General features: G+C 53.7%; 2 protein-coding genes and 1 pseudogene across 2 annotated transcripts in view; 1 reads left to right on the forward strand and 2 right to left on the reverse strand.

Moving 5' to 3' along the window:
* Positions 1-485: 485 nt before the first annotated feature.
* Positions 486-4,789, reverse strand: LOC138762899 (calphotin-like). The gene is made up of 3 exons (XM_069936413.1): positions 3,432-4,789; positions 2,648-2,839; positions 486-2,173 (listed from the first exon to the last, which is right to left on the reverse strand). Exons 1-3 carry the CDS (start codon positions 4,651-4,653, stop codon positions 1,770-1,772), a joined length of 1,818 nt encoding a protein of 605 aa, XP_069792514.1. The 5' UTR covers positions 4,654-4,789; the 3' UTR covers positions 486-1,769.
* Positions 4,790-9,163: 4,374 nt separating this feature from the next.
* LOC138762900 (protein-glutamine gamma-glutamyltransferase K-like) overlaps positions 9,164-23,593 on the reverse strand; it is a 34,544-nt gene continuing 20,114 nt past the window's right edge. Inside the window, exons 4-14 of the mRNA XM_069936414.1 lie at positions 19,530-19,648; positions 18,966-19,073; positions 18,161-18,335; positions 17,771-17,909; positions 17,113-17,216; positions 16,518-16,606; positions 13,712-13,865; positions 12,896-13,180; positions 12,036-12,196; positions 10,345-10,481; positions 9,164-9,322 (exon numbers count right to left, since the gene is read on the reverse strand). Of these exons, the coding sequence (XP_069792515.1) occupies positions 9,178-9,322; positions 10,345-10,481; positions 12,036-12,196; positions 12,896-13,180; positions 13,712-13,865; positions 16,518-16,606; positions 17,113-17,216; positions 17,771-17,909; positions 18,161-18,335; positions 18,966-19,073; positions 19,530-19,648 (1,616 nt within the window). The 3' untranslated portion in view covers positions 9,164-9,177. The remainder of the gene's footprint in view (positions 9,323-10,344; positions 10,482-12,035; positions 12,197-12,895; positions 13,181-13,711; positions 13,866-16,517; positions 16,607-17,112; positions 17,217-17,770; positions 17,910-18,160; positions 18,336-18,965; positions 19,074-19,529; positions 19,649-23,593) is intronic.
* Positions 22,927-23,044, forward strand: LOC138765569 (U2 spliceosomal RNA; annotated as a pseudogene).

Consider the following 23,593-nt stretch of genomic DNA (forward strand, 5'->3'; position numbering starts at 1 on the left):
TCTCTTGTAAACCCCTCTGGTCCCCAAGCCCCTTCCATCTCTGTAAAGCCTCTGGTCCCCACACCTCGCCCATCTCTGTAAACCCCTCCAGTCCCCACACCCCGCCCATCTCTGTAAACCCCTCCGGTCCCCACACCCCGCCCATCTCTGTAAACCCCTCCGGTCCCCACACCTCGCCCATCTCTGTAAACCCCTCCGGTCCCCACACCCCGCCCATCTCTGTAAACCCCTCCGGTCCCCACACCCCGCCCATCTCTGTAAACCCCTCCGGTCCCCACACCCCACCCATCTCTGTAAACCCCTCCAGTCCCCACACCCCACCCATCTCTAAACCCCTCCGGTCCCCACATCCCGCCCATCTCTGTAAACCCCTCCGGTCCCCACACCCCACCCATCTCTGTAAACCCCTCCGGTCCCCACACCCCACCCATCTCTGTAAACCCCTCCGGTCTCCACACCCCGCCCATCTCTGTAAACTCCTCCGGTCCCCACACCCTGCCCATCTCTGTATGCCTCTCCGGTCCCCACACCCCTGATTTCTGTCATCCCTCATAAATATATTTTTAAAATATCTCTTTTTTTCCATTCTCTCTCTCCCTTCCTTTCTCTCATATTCTCTCCTTCCCCTTCTCTCTCTTTCCTGTCCTCTCCCCACAACACACTTACTCACAGATTTTGGGACTCCTTCCATCGAGCCTTCTGTCCCCTGTCAATGAATACAGGAACATGGTACCAAACTGGGGAATAGTATTGAATGGATTTAAGGGCCAAACAGTCTGCTGCCTCATCCAGGTTCCTGGCTATAGATTGATCCTTGCTTCCTGCATTGTTGGAGCCCCTTGAACTCTAATTCTCCAGTATCATGGGCGTCCATCGGCCAACATTTCCATTTTTGGTGTATTGGTTGGATATAAAAGTAGTCAGTGATTGATGCTTCTTGCATTGGTTCTGCATCAGGTTTATTGATTGGCCCATGCCTCCACGGTACAATGGCCATTGACTGGGTCACTGCCTCTGCTGTTCCTCAGTATACTGGTCACTGATTAGCTCATTTCATTACTAAAAAGGCGACCGGTTAACTGATTTGTAAATACAGCAGTAAAATGCCTGGGGATTTGGGCCATTGTTTTGAATTCCACAACCTGCTTCCTTCTCCTATATTGACTTGTGATTGGCCCTCTACTTTTTCTATCCCTCCCTTCCTCAACCCAATGGCAGATCTGTAAATTCTGACTTCATTAAAGGACCAGGCACAGAGGATGCTTCGGGAAGAGGGGTGGGAGGACTCCAGTTTAAGGGTTGGGCATCTCAGCCTCAGGTGGCGGAGGCAACGCATGGAGGGAGGGAGATATTCAGCAACCTCTTCTAAGAGCCTATGAAGGGGAGGCAGCTTCCTCCAAAGCTTGGGTTGACCAAGTCAAGGTGCAGGAGAAATCTCCTCCCCCACTTCTTCCGGGACAATGGGCACAGCCAGAGATGCAGGACAACTGAAGAGTCAGAGCAGGCTTGAAAGGGGCTGAATGGTCTCCTCACCCCCACGGTCCCTGTGGGACAGGCTGGAGAGAGAAAGGCTGAGTGGTCACCACTGAGTTGTCCCAACTGAGATGATGAGATTCCTCATTCCCCATGGGAACCTCTCCCACTATAACCCCTCTCCCTCCCTTGGGGATGGGGGGGTGTGTCTTACCCCCTCCCCCACAGATTTAGGTTCTTTTTTTCCCCCCTCCCCAGGAATGGGGGTTGGACCCCCCCAGGGGTATATCCTCCCCTCAGTAGTCATATTCGCAGATGTAGTACATGCGCCGGCCACAGTCCTTGTCCCACCACTTGCCGTCATGGGAGGAGAGGGCGACGCAGTTCTCTCGCCGCCCACCATTGGGCTGCCCCAGACGGTGGTCCCGGTACCAGGGGTCCCAGCCTGCTGCCCTGGCCCCATCCTGAAACAAGAAGATGCCCTCCTGCAGCTGGTCAGTCACCCCGATCCAGGCCGGCCAGTTCCCAGGTGCGAAGGCGTCCTGGGTGTAGATGGTGAGGGCTCGGTGCTGGGCTGGGTCCCGGGGAGTTGCCAAACGCCCACCACTCGCCTGGCACAGTCGGCTGCTTTCATCAAACGTCTGGAACGATTTCACCCCCAGGAAGCACTTAGTATCAACCCGGTGACCCCTTGCACAGCCTGTGGGATGGGAGAGGTCAGATGGTTGGTCACAAGCAAGGAAGCAAATGTTTCCCCACCTGACACAAGCATCCTTCTCGCAGACGTCTGAGTAAACTGTCTCCCTGACTGACGCAACTGTCCCTCCTGCAGACATCTAAATCAACTGTCTCCACGTCTGGCGCAACTGGCCCTCCTGCAGATGTCTGAGTAAACAGTATCCCCACATGACGCAACCATCCATCCCACAGACGTCTGAATCACTGTCTCCCTATGTTATGCAGCCATCTCTCCTTCACCCTCTTTACCGACCGTCTGCTCCCATCCTTTTGCTCCTTACCCAACCACCTAACCCCCGACCTCCTTCCCTCTGACAGTCTACTGTGACCACCTAACCATCCCCCCCACAACTATCTACCCTGACCGCCTAACCCCTGATGGTGTGTCCCCCCTTCCCCCCCCCCACTGGTATTTCCCCAATCATCCGCCCCTTACCCCGCAGCTCCCCAATGCCCTTTCTGTTGGTGAGACTCGTTTCCGAGATGTTGCTGATGGCATCCTGGAACTCAGTCAATGTGACATCTAGACGCTGGAACCGGCTGGAATGGCTGGCCAGGATCGCCTCTACGTTGTCCAGACGCCGTGCCAGACTCTGCACGGAGGCCATTTCCTGTGTCACCCGGAACTCTGTGCACGGGAGAGAACATGTACTTAATCACAGGGGTGTACAGAGAATGGGAGAGGTGTGGTGACCTGAGGGGTGGGGAATACAGAGATAGGGAGGGGTGTGGGGACCTGAGGAGGTGGGGTTTACAGAGATAGGAAGGGTTGTGGGGGCCTGGGGCGGTTACAGATATAGGGAGGGGTGTGGTGAATGAATTGGGGCGGGTTACAGAGATAGGGACGGTGTGGTGACCTGGGGAGGGGGGTTACAGAGATAGGGAAGGATGTGGGAATGGATTGGAGTGGGTTACAGAGACAGGGACGGTGTGGTGACCTGGGGAGGAGGTTACATAGATAGGGAGGGGTGTGAGGACCTGAGGGGGATTACAAAGATAGGAAAAGGTGTCAAGGACCGGTGGTAACAAAGATCTGAAGTGGTTACAGACGGATCTGAGGAAGGGGTGTGGGGACTTATGGGTTAGTGAGCAACACGTGGAGATAGAAAGTAACTCTCATGTGATATTCCCACTCTCCCCCTCTCCACTATCTCTTTCTCCTCTCCCATCCCGTCCCCTTTCCACTGCTCTCTCTCTCTCTCTCCACCCGCCTCACTCACCAATCTCATTTAGTGCAGTTTCCACCTGCTCTCGGAGTCCCGTGACCGGTCTTGTGGAGATGTCTGGCTGTCTGGCCGGCGCTGATGGGACGTCTGGCTGCCTGACAGATACCATCGAGACAGGTGGCTGTCTGGATAGTGGTGGAGATGCATCGAGGTGTTTGACCAAGACGGCTGTCTGTTTCACCGGCTGCGTGGAGACGTCTGCCTGTCTGGCGGCGAGCAAGGAGACGTCTGGCTGTCCCATTGATGGTGGGAATCTCACCAGACGTCCCACCTCAAGCGAGGGAAGCTTTGATTCGCCGATTGCGACAGCGGAGATCTCTGAATGGCTTACTGATGGAGGAGATGCTTTTGATTCGCTGACTGCAGACACAGAAATGTCCAATTGATTTTTAGCGGGAACTGAGACTTTTGATTGGGCTGCTGAAGGTGCAGCGAGCTTTGATTCGTTGACTATGGGTGCTTCGACCTCTGATTTGCCAGTGACAGGCACAGAGCCCACTGATTGGATGACAGCGGGCACGGCGACTCTTGATTGGCCAGCGGCGGAGACCTCTGGCTGGCTGACCGCGGGCACGGAGACCGCGGATTGGCTGGCAACGGGAATGGAGACCCCTGGTTGGGTGAACGCAGGCACGGAGACCCTTGTTTGGACGGCGGTGGGAGCGGGACCTCCTGGCTTGCCCACTGAGGGCTCGGAGACGGCAGATTGGATAGGAGGGTGAACCGAGAGTGCAGGGACAGAGACCACTGCTTGAGCGACTGCGGGAGCGGAGACACCCGGTTGGCTCACAGCCGGTATGGAGACTCCAGATTGGCCGGCGGCTGGAACGGAGACCCCCGGTTGGCTCACAGCCGGTGCGGAGACCCCCGATTGGATGGCGGCTGAAGCGGAGACCCCCGATTGGCTCCCAGCCGGTGCGGAGACCCCTGATTGGACGGCGGCGGGAGCGGAGACCTCCGGTTGGCTCACAGCCGGTGTGGAGACCCCTGATTGGTCGGGCGAAATCTCGGTGGCGTTGCCTGTCTCCTCCTTCCCTCCTTCTCCCACTTCCTGCCCTCCTTCTCCCTCCTGTTCTCCCTCTTCCTCCTCCTCCTCTTCCTCCTCCTCTTCTTCATCCGAATCAGACTCCTCTTCCTCGGACTCCTGCCTCCTGAGCGGCCCAGAGAAGCCAAGGGAAGCCAGGAGGGCCAGGAGCAGCAGGTGCCTCGTCACCATGTCTCCGACCTGCACCGTCCCGTGTGTGCGTCTGAGCGTCCCGCGGGCGCCCTGCCCTTTATACCCCGCTCCCAGCCTCTCCGGGAGCCCTTTCCAAGGAAAATAATCGAGGGAGAAGAGAGGCAGGCAGGGAGAGAGCAAACACACACCGCACACACACACACGGGCAAACAAACATTCCAGGCAGTGGCCGGCGCTTCCTCCTCGTCCCTGACTCAGATCCGGAGGAAAAATATTTGGTGGCCGGGGTGGAGGGGATGGAATCTGTCCTTGCTCGCCGTGGGTTGCTTCTGCCCTGAGAGGGGATGAGGTGGGGGAGGAGGAGGAGGGGTGGGGTGGGGTGGGGTGGGGGGAGAAGGAGAGGGTTAAGGAAAGGGAATGTGACGGGAAAGGAGAGTGAGTGAGGGGGTGTGATAGGGGAGGTAGGAGAGGCGGAAAGGGTCTGGAGAGGGGGAAGGGGATGGAGGGGGGAAAGGATCTGGAGAGGGAGAGGACAGGATAGAGAGGTGTGATGAAGAGGGGGTGAGATGGAGGGGAGATGGGGAAGTAGAAAGATAAGGAATGGAAGGAAGAGAGGGAGGGAGAAGTGGTGGGCTGGGTGCAGAATGTGCTTACAGGATTCAATACAGGCAACACGTCCTCCAGTACACGTTTACTCCCACCCTCCCTCTTTTTCACTTCCCTCCCCCCCCTCACTACACTCCCTCTCCCCATCACTCTCCCACCATCTTGTCCTCTCTTTCCCCCTCACCTCTCTCCCCACACCTTTCTCCCCTTTCTCTGTCTCCCTTCCTCTCCTCCCCCTCATTCCTCAGCACAAAGCACTAAAGCACTGCCTTACAGGTCCGTGTTTACCACCAACTGCTGCAGCTATCAGGCTGGATGTTGGCAGAATGTTTCACAGGGGAAGTTCAGTTCACCACAGCGTTTGCTTCATCAGCAACATCACCATACTTCACAGACAGCCACTGGTCTCTCCACCCTCATTCTCCAACTTCCCCCCCCCCCCCAATTGTTCTGCCCCATTCTCTTTTTTCCTCCCTCTCCCCTCGCTCTCCTCTCCCTTCCTGTCTCCCCTGCTCTCTCCTCCCTCCCTTACCTCTCATCTACCCCCTCTCTCCCCCTGCTCTCCATCTCCTCTCCCTCACAGCCCCACTCCCCTGCCCCTCTTCCCATGCCCTCTTTCCCACAAATGGTCCTCTGCCCCATTTTATTCCCTCCAACCAACACCATTTTCCCCTTTCATTCCTGGGTCATTGCCCATCCCTCAAGGTCCTTTGCAAGTGTTAGGGGCTGACAAGAACAGAGGAGAGTGATGGGTGAGAGAGAAGCAGTCAATTTGTTGAAGCGGGAGTGGGGTGTGGGAGGAGAGAGCTTTAAGGAGCAAGATGGAGGAGATGAGAGACTGGTGGAGGGAGGCGATGGGACAGGTGGAGGGAGAGGATCAAATGGACAGAGGGAGAGGATTGAACAGAGGGCGGCGATGGGACAGGCAGAGGGAGGCGATCAGACAGGTGGAGGGAAAGGATCCAACAGGGAGAGGATCGAACAGACAGAGAGCACTGATCAGATAGGCGGAGGGAGGCAATGGGACAGGCAGAGAGAGAGGATCGGACAGGTGGAGGGATGTTCCCGGCCACAAGGGTATTCCCCTTGTGGGGAATAGGCACGACCCAGGGTCTGAAGACAGACCCCGGCACTGTTGGGCAGGGAGGGGCTGGTGGTGTCTCTGGCTGCCTGTGGTACAGTGTGTGGGCAGGAGTGCACAGCTCTAGCAAACACCACCCGTCTGAGCCAATACAAGGACACACACAACACACAGCCCAGAGACCAGCTGCATCGACCAGCCTCACAGGTCACTCTTACTGCAGATGCAGTGGCTCAGACTCTGCCCTGCTGGGACATGAGGAAGCATCACTCTGTATCTGATTCCAGGGTGGGTGTGTATGTGTGTGTGGAGGGAGCCTCTCTCTATGCCTGACCCCAGGAGTGCATGTGTGTGTGAGAGAGGGTATGGTACTGAAGGAGTTTCACCCTGTGTCTGACCACCAATACTGTGAAACACAGAAAGACGACAAATCTGTAAGTTTGATTCATGGATATGAATTTATTTAAAGAGTCAGGAATAGAATTATTGAAATTTGCAATGAAACAGCTTTCACAGAGTTTGCAGGAAGAGGACAACTCTTCAGGGACATGTTTAAGTATACAGACATTTAAATACATATTGCTTGCAAATATTACATTGCTGGACACCGGGAACTGAAGCCAAATGTGATGGGACAGAATTCCCTCTCCCTCCTTACTCCATTCCACTTCCCCACCCTCTGTCCTCACTGCCTCTCTCCCTCTCTGCTTCCCCTCTTCCCTTTCTTTCATCTCTTCCCCTTCTCTCTGTCTTCCCAGCCTCCTCCCTGCCTCTCCCCCTCCCTGTACCTCCCCTCCATCTCCTCCCCTGCCTCTCCCCACATCTCCCTTCTCCCTCCTCTCTCCAGCCTCTCTCTCTTCCCTGCCTCTCCTCTCTCCCCACACCTCCCTCTCTCCAGCCTCTCTCTCTTCCCTGCCTCTCCTCTCTCCCCACACCTCCCTCTCCCCAGCCTCCCCTCCTTCCTGCCTCTCCCCTACACCTCCCTTCTCCTTCTCCTCTCCCCAGCCTCTCGCTCCTCCCTGTCTTCTTTCCAGCTCTCCCTGCCTCTCCCCCTCTGCACACCTCCAATCTCCCTTCCCCCCCCCCCCTCTCCTCTCCCTCCCTTCGTTATCCATCTACCCCAGGGATGGCCAACCTGTGGCTCATTGGATAATTAGAAGTGGTGCTTTGCACCCCAGTGCTAAATAATAAAAAGTAAGCCTACTTAAAAAAAATGTATTAACCAAAAACCAATTTGTAGAAAATAACCTATAACAGGAATTCAAGCAGCTTAGAAATGGGTTTTACTGAGAATAAATCTAAAACAGTAATCATTTTTAGGAATTTTATTATTTCATGCATATCTTTTGACAAATGGTATCTCCTTTCACATTAATCTGTTTTCAATTTTTGAGTCAAATTCGGAAAGGAATTTTCATTCCATAACTGTTCGGTGCTCATTTGATACACTGGTTTGATCCAGAGGTGCTAGGCGGTGCATCGCGGCCAGTCAGTTTACAATTGATGATTGTACGTCATCGAGTTGTTCATCCTTGGTGAGCATTTGCAGTTTTATCGTTTTTCAAAAATTAATCCTTGATGAGTTTCTCATCCCAGTTCAAATGAAAAAACAAAGGAGAAAACAGAAAGTGATAGTAAGTTTGAATCCAATAAACAGATGGGGAAAATGGGTTCTCCTTCATAGTGGGTCCGTCAGGTTCTTCTTCATAGTGGGTCCGTCAGGGAAACCTGTTGTGCATTGTCTGTGAAAACACTTTCTCACATAATAGACAATGTGATCCTAATAGAAACTTTTAAACACAACATCAGACTGAAATAGAAGGAAAACTGAAGCTAGTGTTTGGGTCTGAATTGCGGAAAGAATATGTGATGAAGGGAAAGGAAGAAATCAGAAGATAGATTCGTTGGAAGAAGCTGTGGAAGTTTGGCAATGACCGAGGCATCCTCTGAAATTGCTTTCTCTGATGGAGAAGAAATTGTTAAGCCCTGTCTCCAAATATTTGCAAGTTGTCTTGGTGATAAAAATATCGACAGTAGACAAAATTGCTTCGTCAAAGCAAACAGTTACGAGATGCACCAAAGAACTCCTTCATGATGCATCAGAGTAACTGAAAGACCTCGTCCGAGCTTGGACTTTCTTTCCTTTGGACGGATCTGCTGACATGTGTGACGTTGTCCAGTTGAGTATTTTCATAAGAGGAATTCATGATAATTTTAGCATCTATGAAGAACTTATTGAGTTACTTCATGGAAAAACAAGAGGATTGGACTTATTTGACAAAGTAAAATCATGCCAAGAAAATCTACAACGAGATTCTAGTCAATTCCTCGGGTGTTTGTACTGACAATGATGGGTAAAGCCGCTGGAACTACAACCTTGCTTGTTTATCTTGTTTTTATATTAAATCAGTAATATCATGCAAAAAATATTAAATGGTCTATATTAACATTTTTACAAGACTGGAATGGGGGTGCAAGAATCGTGTGGCGCATCTGAACTCCTGGACAGAGTGTGAAAGGTTGGCTACCTTCTGCTCTCCCCACTCTTCCCTCCTCCCTGTCTCTACCCTGACCCTCCTTCCTGCCCATTTCCCCCTTCCCACAGCTCCCTCTCCTCCTCCATGCCCTCCCCCTCCCTATTCATCCTCTCTCTCTCCCTGCCCTCCCCTCTTCCCCCTCTTTCTCTCCCATCACTCTCCCCTTCCCCCTTTCCTCTCCCCCCACTCTCTCCCCTCCCCCATTCTCCCCCTCTATCTCTCCCCACCACTCTCTATCCACCTCTCCTCCATCCACCCTCTCTCTCTCACCTCTCCCCCTCCTCGCCTCTCACCACTCCCCACCGCCCTCCAGCCTTTCCCCAAGTCCCCCCGACATCTTCACTCCTCGAGCACAAGGATCTCGGCCACTCCGTGGACCTGTGTGAGGGGCTGCGAGTCAAGACTGGCCACCAGACACCTCCTGCCGGGCCTCGAGGGCTCAAGGGTCTCCGTCACTGTTATGGTGCCATGTTGTGGGACATCTCTGGGGAGAGAGAAGAAGGTTTAGAAAGAGACAGGAGGGGAGAGAAACAAGAGGGGATAGAGAAAAGGGGAGATGGGGAGTGAAAGAGAGAGGAGGGGGAAAGAAGGGGTGAGAGGAGGAGGGAGAGGGAGGGATGGAAGGATGAAGGAAGATGGCAAGGAAAAGTGGAATGGAGGGTTGGGGAAAAGGTGGGGTGAGGTTGAGGGAGGAAGTGAGGAGGAGGAAGAGATAAGAGGGAGGAGAGGTGAGAGAAGGGGAAGGATGAGGGGGAAAGACACATGGAGTGGAAGATGGAGGCAGAGAGAAATGAGGCAGGGTGGGAGAGGTGGAGAGGGTGGACCAGGAAAGGAAGGAAGGATTGGGAGTTGTGGTGGAAGAAATGTAAGCAGTCCCCTCAGGAGCTGTGGGGCAGTAGGGAGGGATGGGCAGAACACCAACTGTGTATGCTTCAATGTTTGGTCCCCAACTCATCCACCCTCTTCCTTCAACTTCCCCTTCATCCCTTTCCCCTCCCTCCTCAACCCTCTCTCCTCCCTCCCTCACCCTCCCCTTCCCCCAACTCTCTCTTCTCCCCTCCCACTCTCTTCCCCTTCCTTCCCCAAGCCTTCCACTCAACTCCCTCCCCATCTCTACTTTCCTGGTCCACCCTCTCTTCTCCACTCGACCTCCCTTTCTCAGCTAAACCTTCACCTCTCTCACGTTTTCCCTTCCCCTCCCTCCTCTCCCCTTCCTTCTCATTTGCCCTTTAACTCTCCACCATCTCCCCTTCGATCTTTCACCAATCCCTCTCCTCCACCTCCCTCCCCTCTCAACTCCCCCATCAACTCTCTCCCTCTACCCTCTTACCACCCCCTCTCCCCTCCCACTTCTCCTTTAATTCTTAACCTTCTCCTCCCCTCATCCCTTTCCTCTCACCCCACACCCTCTTCCCCCTCTACATTCTCCTACTTGACCCTCTCCATTCAACTGCCTGTCCCCTCACTCCCCCTCCCTCCCCTATCCCCTCCCTGCAGGATACTCACCCTATTTTGAAGGTCCGAGGTTCCTGAAGACCAGATCCCTCGAACCGCAGGACAACCCCGGCGAGGGAGAAGGGGAGTGGGTTCGTCAGGACCACCTCAACTTTCATCGGTTGTCCCACCACAGCTTTCCCCAGTGGCTGGAGGGGACAGAGAGAGGGGTAGTGGAATGAGAGGAGGGGAGAGGGGTGGTGGAGAGTGAGGAAGGGAGAGGGGGTGGAGGAGAGGGAGGTGAAAAGTTGGGGAGGTGGAGAGAGGGGTAGAGAGGAGGGAGGGGAGAGAGAGGGGAGAGGAGAAGAGGCAGGGAGAGAGGAGATGGTTTAGTCTCCATGGTCTTTTACAGGAAGATGATCGGGGTCTCAGGACAGACACGAGGATTGAAGGTGGAGGACAACGAGGAAGATTATCAATGCTTGCAGCGGAATCTGGACCAACTAGAAAAATGGGCTGGAAAATGGCAGATGGAATTCAATGTCAACAAGTGTTAGGTGTTCTATTTTGGAAGGACTAACAGGGGCAGGCCAGGAATGTGTTGGAACTGAAGGATCTAGGATCTACATAATTCCCTGAAAGTTGGGTCACAGTCATAAAGAGAACTATTGGCACAGTGGGTCTCTTTTGTACTACCAATTAGTGGTAATTCTGCCGCGCCCACAGGAAAAGGGAATCCCAGGGTAGTACGTGATGTCGTGTATTTACTGACAATAAATCTGAATAAATCAAAGTAATGAGTGTAGGAATTGACGTATTGAAGTTATCCAAGACATTGGTGAGGTCACATTTGGAGCATTGTGTGCAATTTTGGACACCTAACAACAGGAAAGATGTCAATAAGATTGTGCTGCAGAAAAGATGTTGGTCGGACTTCAGGAACAGAGTTATAGGGAAAGGTTAAACTTTTATTCCCTGGAGCGTAGAAGAATGAGGGGAGATTTGATAATGAGGCGTACTAATAGAGCAGACATTTCCCGCTGAGGACAAGAACTAGAGTTCATGGGTTGAGGGTGAAGGGGGGAGTTTCTTCGGGGGAACATTAGGGGGTTTCTCTTCATGTATAGAGTGGTGAGAGGGTGGAGCGAGCTTTCAGCTGTAGTGGTGAATGTGGGTATAATTTTGACATTTAAGAGATTAGGCTAGTACATGGATATGCACCAGGAGCAGGCAGCGAGACTAGGCAGAAAAACAGTTCAGCACAGACTTGATGGGCTGAAGGGCCAGTTTGTGTGGTCCAGTGTTGTATGGTTCTATGGGACGGGGGTCAGGTATGGGGACTGGTGTTGGTACAGGGGATCTGGGGTATGAGGTCTGGGGTTAGGGGCTTGGGATGGGTCAGGAGGCGGGGGACAGGAGCCTGGATCAGGACAGGGATTGAGGATGGGGATCTGGGGACGGGACGAGGGGGGCCTGGGGACGGGGGCTTGGGGATGTGTCAGGGGTCAGGGGATGAGGGCCTGAGGATGGGACAGGGGACAGGACAGGATGGGGGCTAGGGGCAAGGACCTGGGGATGGGGACGAGGGCCTGGGGATGGGTCAGGGGATGGGACAGTATGGGGGAAAGGGGCAGGAACCAGGGGATGGGTCAGGAGACGGAGGATGGGAGGCCATGGGCAGGGGCCTGGGGATGGGTCAATGGTTGGGGGACGAAGCTTGGGGATGGGGGACAGTATAGGATGGGGATCCCACTCGCTCTCACCCTCAGCCGCAGGTCTGGGGTGCGGAGCCGAAAGCCCTGTTGCAGGACGATGAGCTGCCCCGTCTCACGGAGTCTTCCTGTCACGGTGAACATGATGGCCGCCTGCTCCAGCAGCTGTGGCAGGTACTCTCCCCGTTGGTAGGTCAGCTTCACCTCCATCTCTGACAGAGAGGGGAGGAGGGATCAGTCCTCACCCCTCAGCCTTTCACCATGCAGCCCATCCAACCCACACACCAGACCCCTTAACCCTCCCAGGGTCAGTCCTCACCCCTCATCCCGGTCCCCTCACCCCAGACCCCACACCCCTCCCAGGGTCAGTCCTCCTCACCCCTCACCCCTGAACAAGGGGTCAATCCATGCTGGGCCCCTCACCCTGAACTCCTCACCCCTTCCCGGGGTCAATCCTCATTTCTAACCCCTCATCCCTCTCAGGGTCAGTCTACACTCCTGAATCCTTCATAGGGGTCAATCCTCACCCCAGACCCCTCACCCCTGAACTCACCTTGGACCCCACACCCCTAACTCCTTCCCAGATGTCCGTCCACACAACGACCCCTCACCCCTCCCAAGGATCAGCTCTCCTCTACCTGCAACCCCTGACCCCCTTCAGTGCAAAACACTGATCTCTTCATGGGATTAAAACACCTTCACCTGTGACCCCTGATAGAGAGAGAGAGAGAGACTCCCCAACCCCTTTCTCCCCTGTACGATTGGAGGGATGGGGCAGGAGGTGGATGTGATCCCTGACCCCACTGGACCCAACAGGCGGAAGAGCCAGAATCTTTTGCCTGCCCGTCGAGGCCATGATTGACCCCTCGTGGTGGGAGTGGGAGGGGAAGGATCAGTCCCTCCCGGCCTACCTTGTTGAGGCTCAAGCGGGACATCCTGCCGGTCCTTGCGGAATGGCGGCCGACACACCCCAGTGTAATGCATCACAGCAGCCTGGGTGAAGAGGGCCAGTGACCGGGGTTCCGAGCTGTGGTTCACCAGGGTCACTGACACGGCAAAGTCCTCACCCACCACTGCCCCGTCCTCCACACGCAGGCTCGCCTCCACCTCGTTGGGAACCACCGGGGTCTCGGAGGTGTCAGGCCGGCTGCCATAGCGACAGGCAGTCTCCACAGCGATCCGCTCCTCTTCCGAGTCTGGGCAAAGGCAACCAGCAGAGCAACAGTGGTTAACTTCCTCCCCCATTCCGTAAACCCCGGACCCTCCACAAACCCCCAGCCCATCCTCAAACACCTCCCAGCCTGTCCCCAAACACCCTCAGCCCATCTCAAAACTCCCCTCCCCCCCACCCCCGGGCTGTCCCCAAATCCCCAGATCATCCTCAAATCCTCAGACCGTCCTCAAACCCACGGCCCTCCGTCTCCCCCATCCCCTCATCCTTCCCCCATCCCCCCATGTCCCCTCATCCCTCCCCACCCCCTATCTTCCCCGTCCCCCATCCCTCCCCATGGGAGTGGAGGGTGGGGGTTTGAGGGATGGGGTTGGAGGGGGGGATAGGAGGCGAGGGGTTTGGAGGGAGGGAGTGGAGGGATGGGGTTGGGGTGAGGGGGTGGAGGGAGGTTTAGAGGGGAGGGGTTTGGAGGGAGGGAATGGAGGGAGAGGGTGGAGGCATTGCACCTGATTCCACTGGCCCAGCCATCTGCAGAGATTTGCACAGGTCTCCTCACCCTCTGGATGCTTGTACAGGTGTGTAATGTCCTCCCTCTCATCCGAACCCACTGCCTTGGTGCTAATCCGGTGGCCCACGACCTTCTTCTGCACCAGCACCTTCTGGAACGTTCCGTCAGCCTGCCTCTGCCAGTAAACCTTGTCACTGTTGACCTAGTGCCGGGAGGCAGGGAGGGGAGAGAGGTGGATACATAATTTCCCTGGGATACCCTACCCTGAACCGATGAGAGCCCAATCTCTGGGACGATGAGATCTTCCCAGTCATTTCTTGGAGAGAAGGGTTTGCGACTAGAATCGATGGGAGGGTGGGTCACCTGCCTTGGTCGCTCCAAAGAGAAAGGCCATCGCTTAGTCAACCTTGCTTTAATGAAACGCATTCTCCAACCCAGGCTAGATCCTGGTAAATCTCTCCAAAGTAAAACTGTGGACGATCAGAATCTCTGAGGGGATGCTCTTCTGATTCTGTGATAGGGTTGGGGGTCTGGCCTTGTGTCTGGAAGTAGGCAAGTCAGGCAAAAGCCCATCAATTCTGGGCAGGGTTACAGTTTGTGTGTGATTGCACGATGACAAAAGGTTCTTGGAGCATCTGCCTATTCCCAAACTCTGACACGGAAGGCTAGGAGTGTGACACAGAATTGAACTGGTTGGCGATTTTAACAAGGCATTTGACAAGGACCCCCACGAGAGACTCATCCAGAAAGTCATGAGAACTTTGGCCGTTTGGGTAAAAAAAAATTGGTTTGTAGGAAGAAAGCAGTGTAGTAGTGAAAGGAACTGGAGGTTGGAGACTCGTGCTGCAGGAATCAGTTCTGGGAGATTTTTTATAAATGACCTGAATGAAGGAGCGGAGGAGTGGGTCATTAAGTTTGCAGATGACACAAAGAATGGAGGCACCCATCCCCAGACCCCAGTCCCCATATCCCCGTTCTGTCCTCAGACCCCTGTCCAGTCCCCAGACCCACGCCCCCCACATCCTATCCCCGTCCCCAGGCCCCTGTCCCATACCAGAATCCTGTCTTCAGACCCCTGTCACCCTCTGTCCTGTTCTCAGTCCTCAGGCCCCTGTCAGATCACCCATCCTGTCATCAGCCCCCCCGCCCATCCCCAGACCCCTGTCCTGTCCCCAGCCATGTGTCCTCAGACACACCCCGTCCCCAGGCCCCTGTCAGACCCACCATCCTGTCAGACCCCCTGTCCATCCCCAGATCCCCATTCATCCCTAGACCCTTGTCCTGTCCCCAGGCCCCTGTCCTCAGCCCTCTGCCAAACCCCCCCCCCCATCCAGTTCCCAGGCCCCTCTCCCCAGGTCACCGTTCTGTCCCCAGGCCCCTGTACTCAAACACTCAACCTGTCCCCAGACATCTGACCTGTCCCCAGTCCCCCCATCCATCCCCAGACCCCTGCCCTGTCCCGTCCCGGGCCCCTGTCCCCAGACCCCTGTCCTGAAGGTTGACATAGATCACAGCAGGATATAGACAGGATGCCACATTGTGGGGAAAAGCAGGAGACAGGATAAGTGTGAAGTGGTGCATTTTGGAATGTTGAACGAAGGTAGAGTTCCTGGTTAATGGCATGATCCTTAACCGTGTGGAGGAACAATGACAACTTGGAGTTCAGGGCCTTAGATCACTCCAGGTGTAAAGAGATTACGGTGGTGTGTGGTGTGTTGGCCCTCATTAGACTGATTGGACTACACTTGGAAGATTGTGTTCAGTTCTGGCCACCTCATTACAGGAAGGATGTGGAAGCTCTGGGGAGGGTGCAGAGATTGACCAGGATCTTGTTAAGCAGGAAGAACTACAAATGCTGAGATCATCGTGCAAGGCACAAAAGTGCTGGAGAAACTCAGCAGGTCATGCAGTGAAGTAAAGGGTCAGCCACGTTTTGGGGGGCCTAAGCTCCTCGTCAAAGTGGGATTAAAAAGCAGGCAGGCGTCTGAATAACGAGGTGGGAGGAGGAGAGGAGAGGAGAGAAGGAAGGGGCTGGGGGGAGAGCCCAGGCTGTCAAGTAAGAGGTCGTGGTTGGAAATAAATGGGAGAGAAGAAGAGAAAAAGGGTGGGGGGGGAATGGGGTGGAGGATAGGAGACAGGATTAACAGGAGCTGGAGAAGTCGGTGTTTATGCTGTCTCTTTGGGGGGGGGGTTGGCCTCAGTTTGGCAGTGCATGAGGGCCAGGAAACAGCTGTGATGGGGTGGGGTTGGGCTGTGAAACTGGGAGGGAGGTCCCCACTGTGGCAGCAGGTGGAGCGAAGGTGCTCAATGAAACGGTCTCTTTGCGGCGATGTTGTACCAGCCAACCTCCCCTCCTCTCCCTCACAGCCATATGTTTCTTACATGCATGAGCCAGTCCGAATGCCCTCCTCTATCACCTTACCTGGCAATGTCTTCCAGGCAATTGCCACTCTCTGTGTGAGTGAAAATGCCCCCCTCCCCCCATTAAGCTTTCCTCCCCTCACCTTGGACCAATGTCCTCTGCTATTTGCTGTTGTCGGCCCGGGAAAAAGGTGCTGGCTGTCCACCTTCCCCATCACTCCAAACACCCTAGTTCTGTCAACCTCACCTCAAAAGAATGGTAACATTCAGTCCCGCATTTTTGCTGGGACTGGGCATGTTTACCAGTTATCTATTTATTTTTTTTGCCCTTGTTTTCTCCTTTTGACTTAATTTTCCAGGCATTAAAAGGTGACTGCAGTGGGCAGGAATGTTCGCAGTTCCCCTGACGGGGATGATCCCCTCTCATCTCCTCACACAGAGAGGGAGCTCCCTCCTCTCTGCTTGCAGTCAGACGATCAGGAAGATCTCTCACCTCGGCAAAGATGAATGGAGCATCGTACATGAGGTACACCATCCCATTCCGAATGGCCACCAGTGATGCCGGGCCACAGCGATACATCCCTGGGGTGGACCGGAGAGGAGAGGGTCAATCCCGTGTCAATCCAGGAGCGTCACGCAGTTCCCCCACACTCTGACCCCATCGGGAGCACGGCTCCCCTCTCCCCTAGAAATGGGGGGGGTTCCCCTCTCCCTCCCTCCCTGGGAATGGGGGGGGTTCCCCTCTCTCTCCCACCCTCCCCGGGAATGGGGGGGGGGGGTTCCCCTCTCCCTCCCTCCTCGGGATCACGGTTCCCTTCTTCCCACCCCCCCGGGATGATGGTTCCCATCATCCCTATCCTCTCCTCCCCATCCACCCCTCAGGATCATGTTTCCTCTATCCCCACCCCCTGGGAGTGTGATCCCCCTCCCTAGGAGCGCAGTTCTCCTCTCATGGCAGCCCCCCCACCCTGAGATTGTGCTTCTCCTCTCCCCACCCCCCCAGGATAACGGTTCCCCTCTTCCTGTCCCCCCCCTCCCAGGAGTAAGGCTCCTCTCCCCACATTTCCCCCTCCAGGAGAGGGACCCACCGGAGCTGGTTTCCTGTGGAGTGGCATCGACAGCCTGCCATCCCCCATATCCCACTGGGAGGTCTGGTCGCGCCAACCAGCAATCATTCCACACATGGAAATTCCTGGGGAGCAGAAAGAGGGAAAGTGAGGGGAGAGGGGGAAGAGAGAGAGAGAGAGAGGAGAAGGAGGGAGAGAGGGTGAAACGGGGAGGGAAGAAAAAGGGAGGGAGAGGTTGAGATAGCAGTTAAGGGTCAGAGAAAAGGGGGAATGAGAGGTGGGAGCAGAAGAAGAGGAGAGGGGAGAAAGGAGGGAGAGGGGACTGCGTAGATCAGGTGACAAAAAGGGGTGAGGGGCAGTTAGGAGGGGGGAGAGGGCGAGAAGAGAGAGGGCAAGGGAGAGAGTGAGGAAGGGAGAGGCAGGGCGAGAGGGGGAAATGGGGAAGTGGATAGGAGAATGAGAAATGAGAGCTATGGCCCTCGGAAGGGGAGGGTGCGGTGAGGAAGGGAAAGGAAAGGATTGGGGAGGGGAGAGAAGAGGAGAGGAGAGGAGGGGAGAGGCGGGGAGAGGAGAGGCGGGGAGAGGAGAGGAGGGGAGAGGAGGGGAGAGGAGGGGAGAGGAGAGGAGGGGAGAGGAGAGGAGAGGAGAGGAGGGGAGGAGAAGGGTCTCGAGAATTCACCAGATGGAGTCACAGTTGAGGTGATCAAGGGGTCTCATCTCATGGTCCAGGAAGACATCAGTGGTGAGACTCACATCGGTGTCATGGGCTGACGCGAAGTTGGTGACGGACCGTGCCGGGATGCCCAGACACCGGAGAACTGATGGGTGGGGGGGGAAAGGATGTTAGGGATGTCCGTCCTCACATCCACAACCCAGCTCCCTCCCCTGCCCACTGAACCCCCTCCTCCCGCCACCTCCCATCATACCCAGAGGTCTCTGTACCTCAGTAGACCCCACTGTTCACGGCATGTATCCCACCCTCTCACCCTCAACACTCCCTGGGGCCCCGCTAGCACAGTGGGGGGGGGAGGGGGGGAATAGAGAAAAAGGGCAAGGGGTATTGTCGAACCTGTGGTGGTGACTCCAGAGAACACCCAGCACTGTCCATAGGAGACAGGGCGTCCAGTACGGTAAAACTGCAGAAGGATTCCAACGCTCCCAACCCAGCTGGTCGGCGATGTGCCTCCAGTGTAATCCCCTGACCATCTACCCACCAGGACACCAGCATCATCCTGGGAGTTCACCTGAGGGAGGGAAGTGAGAGAATGGGGAGGGAGGGAATGAGAGAGAGTGAGTGAGAGAGAGTGAGTGAGAGAGAATGAGTGAGAGGGAGTGAGTGAGAGAGAGTGAGTGAGAGAGAGTGAGTGAGAGAGAGATGGAGTGGAGAGATGGGATGGAGAGATGGGGTGGAGAGATGGGGTGGAGAGAGGGCAGTGAAGAGAGGGGGGGAAGAGAGGGGGAGTGGAGAGGGGGTGAAGAGAGGGTAGTGGAGAGGGCAGAGAGAGGGGAGTGGAGGAGGGTGAAAAGAAGGGTATGGAGAGAGGGGAGGGAAAGATGAGAGAGAATGGGGTGAGAGATGGGAGAGTTGGGAGAGAGTGATGAGGGGAGAGACAGGGAGGTGTCAGGGTAATAGGGAGGGAAGAGGTTTGGGTAGAGGCATAAATAAATTCAGTCACAAACAAGCCATCTGGTACCTGCACAACAAGATCGAGAAAAATTCCAAAACTGAACAGCATCTTTATAACCCCTCCCTGCAACCCCTCCCCTGACCCTGCCACCCCTCCCTTGTCCCTCCCACCTCTCCCCTGTTCCAGACGAGTGACAGGCTTGGACGGGGTATGGTGGGTTGGGTTGGGGACGGACCCCAGACTCACCATGGCCGAGACAGTCCGGACCACACTGACCGCATTCCTGTGCCCCACTGCTGGCAGCCCACCCTTCTCCAGGATTCGAAGCGAGGCCTCCAGAATCCCTTTGGAAAACTGCAGAAAAGGCATTTGGTCAGTCACTCCCTCATCCTCCTCTCCCTCCAGCTTTCCTTCCCCTCCATCACCCTCCCCCACTCCTCCCTTCCCTCACCCTCCTCGTCCACCTACTCCCTCCCCCTCCACTCCCTCCTCGTCCACCTACTCCCTCCACTCCCCCATCACCACCCCATCTATCTTCAAGCTTCCCCTTCTCATTCACCGATCCTGACCCTTCTCTACCCCCTCCTCCCTTCACTCACTCCCTCTCCTTACATCCCCTCCTTGCTCCCTCACTCCCCCTCCCCTTGCACCCTCCATCATTCCCTCTCCTCCCCTTCACTCCCTCCTCCCTCATTTCTCCCTCACTCACCCTTTCCCCTCTCCCTTGCCCACTCGCCCTTCTTCACCACCCCCTCCGTAGCCCCACCCTCCTTCCTCCTGCCTGCCCCCTCTCCCACCCGTGAGGCCCACCTGCCCGTAGTTCCATGTCCTGGCCCCGATCTGGGCTTCTGTCCCATAGTAGATGCGCCCTGTCTCGTTCAGCACATACTCCTCCCGCTCCTCCTCCCCCTCCAGGTAGACCACGTCCTCTGGGGGTGGAAACGAGGGGAGGGGGTTGCATCAGAGTTCTAACCATCTCAGACCCCTCTGCACACCACACAGGACTTGCAGGAGGTGGTTGAACACTTTCTCCATCCTACCAAGACAAGAGGCTATTTAGCCCCTCTCCCTCTTACCTCACCAGGACAGGAGACCATTCAGCCCCTCTCTCCATTCGGTCTCACCTAACCCTCCTTCCCCAGGGAAGTTTTCCCTTCATTTGAGGACCATCGGTCCCAGCCCCAGCAATGGTCGAACCCACACACACACTGCCACAGGAACCTAAAGAATGGCTGCCTTGTGCCGGGACCATAATATTTTGCCTTTTTTTTTTGTTTATTGGTAAATAAATACATCTTGCAGTCTGTTACAACATGGGGCAGCGCCAAGGACAACAGTCAACAGAGCCTAGTTCTAAAATTAGATCAGGTCTGAGTGAACCCAATCCTGTCCACAAATATACTGAGCTGTACATCTCCAGACAGGCCAAAAAGGCCCAGGACAGGGGGGCAGGGGAAAAAAAGAGGGGGAGAATGGGTGGCAGTGAGAGAGAGAGGGGGGATTGGGGGCAGAGAGAGAGAAGGGGATTGGGGCAGAGAGAGAGAAGGGGGATTGGGGCAGAGAGAGATAAGGGGGATTGGGGAAGAGAGAGAATGGGGACGGGGCAGAGAGAGAGGGTGGATTGAGAGGCAGAGAGAGGGGGGAATGGGGGAGAGAGAGAAAAGGAGATGAGGGGTAAAGCAGAAGGTAGAGGGAAACAAGTGGAAGGGAGAGAATGGTAGAAAGAAGGGGAGAGGGGTGTGATAGAGGGGACAGAGGAGAAATGGGGAGAGAGAGTGAAAGAGGAAAGGGGAGAGGAGGGAATTGAGAGACAAGAGGAGGGAGGGTAGAGAGAATGGGGAGTGATGGGAGGAATAAGGGCAAGGAGGGGGAGATGGGGGAGTGAGCAAGGGGGGTGAGAAAGAGGGATGGAGGAGATGAAGAGCAGATGGATGTAGAGGGAGGGAAGGATGGTGGGAAGGAGCGGGGGGGAGATTTTGGGTTTTATTTTGATCCAGGATGGGGAACAGTCTGGGTTGAATTTCAACGATATGGTGCCCTGCACTGAGATGTGGAGAGGTGGCAGTCCAGTTGGATATCCGAGATGCAGTAGAACAGGTCAGCCAGGACGGAGCGAGGGAAGGGCAGTTCTCACGGGGGTCAGTGAGGTCCATTTAGGAGGAGGAAAGAAATCCCACACACACGTGATCCTGATGGGAGAGGAGGTGGGAATGAGTCAAAATGTTGGCAGCTGGACCAGGCTCTTGGGTTGCCCTCTTCTCCTGTTCCATCCAGTCTCTCCCCGCCTCTCTCTGGGTCTGGGGCTCAGGGTCCCAGAGTGAACCAGACAGATGCCAGGTTAGGATAGCAGCTGGGGAACAAACCCCAAATCAGATCCTCTGACCAGGTGGGGGGGGGAGGGGGAATGTAGAAAAATCGAGCAACGGATTCCAGGACTGGGTTGAATGTGGAAAAAAATCTGGGTCCATATTCCGGAAACGAGATTTGAATCCTGCAATGGGGAGGGGTGGTGGGTTGCAAAACCAGGACAAGGATACTAGACTGGAGTGGGGTGGTGGGGGAGGGGTGGGAGTGAGCATTACCTGGACTGGAATCCTGGTCCAGAACAAGAGGAGTGAATAAAACCAGGGGTGGAGCGAGGCAGGCATGGAACATAGGTACACCATGCCTGGACCAGAGCCAGGGGGAGTGAACAAAAACAGGACTGGATCCCAGTACATGGGAGGGGGTGCGTGTGAATTCCAAGATGAGGATGCTGAGAATGGAGGGAATGGAATGAACAAAACACTGACCCAATTCCCAGCACTGTCTCCAGCACTGATCCCCTTGCTCTCCCTTCACAGCTGTTTGACCAATGGGAAATTAACCTTTTATTCCCCCTTCTCCCCAACTGCATCCCACTCCATCAATCTTCATTAATGTATCAACACCCCCCTTTTTTTTTGTCGTGACTTTTTTTATAGATGACATTGACTGCCTCCTGCATCTATCTGCCCACTATGTGCTCTAATACATTTGTATTTGTCAGGCACTCTATGCCTTAAGGACTGAGAGACCAGGGTACAGGGACGTCATCTCCTGAATGTGGGAACACAGGACGGTGAATCCATTCTAACCTTCAGTGGTCGGGGCACTGAGTCCAGGAGCAGGGACATCCCATTACATCAGATGGCATTTGCACTATTGCAGGCTATAGGAAGGATGACCTTGAGCTGGAAAGGGGCGGAAAGGATTCCCAGGATGTTCCCACGAATTGAAGGGCTCGAGTTACAAGGAGAGGCTGGATATAAGCTGGGAATGGAGGGGGCTGATTTGGGTACTTTCTTCTTGCACTGTGTTAATGGTGAATATTTATTCACTTAAATTTTCATCTATTCAAGTCTACATTTTAGTTGAGAGGAAACTGGAGCACCCGGAGGAAACCCAATGGGGAGAACGTACAAACTCCTTACAATCAGCAGTGGATTCGAACAAGGGCCGCTGGCACTGGGTCTATTATCTATTTTTAATTTAGGGCATTTTTTTTCTTTTTTATTGTTTTTTTTAAAAAGAACCTACCAGTGGTTCTCAACCTTTTTCTTTCCACTCACATCCCACGTTAAGTAATCCCTCTGCCATTGGTGCTCTGTGATTAGTAAGGGGTTTTTTAAGGTGGGATGTGGGTGGAAAGAAAAAGGCTGAAAACCAGTCTTAATCAAACCTCATTGACTTGTTATGTGCATGGTTTCAGAACTCCTAAGGAAATGAGCCAAGAACAATTTTTTCTCCAGCAAAATATTTCAGTAACAAATGAGTCTAGAGCAGTGATTCTCAACCTTCCCTTCCCACTCACATCCCACCTTAAGCAATCCCTTACTAATCACAGAGCACGGACGGCAGAGAGATGACTTAAAGTGGGATGTGAGTGGAAAGAAAAAAGGTTGAGAACCACTGATTCTTATACAGAAACAGATATTAACCAATAAAGTAATATGAACTATTACATTAAATAATTAAACCATTCCATATATCATAACATGTAAATTGTAAATCAAAACTCTAATTCCTTTCTTAATAAAATAACATAAATCTTATCTATGGCCCCAAGGTTAACAATTAAACATTTCACTCATGTAATATTCCAATTATATGAAGAATTGTTCTCAAATTGTGCACAGAATTCAAAACTCCAAACCACATTCTTAATCATATATCAAAACACAAAATGATCACTTCCCAGCCTTTTGGCTAAGTTCAAATCCAATATCTGTTATCATCAGTTTAGTTTCTGCTGCGTCCCTTATCTGGGGACCAAAAAGAAAATGGAAGAAGAAAATGTACTTTCTTTGCAGGTAAATTATAAAAAAATCCCTTTTTTAAAAAAAATATAGTTTTATTTATAGATTTTTCCACATTGAATGCACATACATTCTTAAACTTAAAATTGATTAATTACATTGATCAATATACAATGTGGTTAGAAAAGATAAAGAAAGAAATAATAGCACCAACCCCCCACCCCCAAACAATATAAAATGAATTAAAAGTGAGTGTTGTTCAACAAACATAATCATGTATTTAATATATTTTCTTGCTGTTGTTGGGGGAGGCAATCACACTGAGGCTTCCAAAGAAATATTTTTAAAAATTAAAGTTTAATACTCATCTTTTGCAAATATGGACTCCATATTTTGCAAAACACAAAGTTGATTCTTCAAACTCTATTATCTTCTCAAGTGGTTATAACCACGACTGTCAACATTCCACCTTTCTATACCCCAATCAATATCCCATTTCCATGTTATTCCAATACATTTCCTATATATTGCTAAAGTGTTTTTCACAAATTCTGATTGCTATGTAGTTCACTTCAACTCTGGTCCAATTCCTATAAC

Source organism: Narcine bancroftii, chromosome 5, assembly GCF_036971445.1.
Source record: "Narcine bancroftii isolate sNarBan1 chromosome 5, sNarBan1.hap1, whole genome shotgun sequence".
Classification (NCBI taxonomy): Eukaryota; Metazoa; Chordata; class Chondrichthyes; order Torpediniformes; family Narcinidae; genus Narcine; species Narcine bancroftii.

What these genes read in the sequence shown, in the direction of transcription:
- LOC138762899 (XM_069936413.1), bottom strand. Translation starts at nt 4,653, where the DNA reads ATGGTGACGAGGCACCTGCTGCTCCTGGCCCTCCTGGCTTCCCTTGGC. An exon ending in AACTGCACTAAATGAGATTG is followed by an intron (nt 2,840 to 3,431) that starts GTGAGTGAGGCG and finishes TCCCGTGCACAG; the next exon opens with AGTTCCGGGTGACACAGGAA. An exon ending in GGGCATTGGGGAGCTGCGGG is followed by an intron (nt 2,174 to 2,647) that starts GTAAGGGGCGGA and finishes CCCATCCCACAG; the next exon opens with GCTGTGCAAGGGGTCACCGG.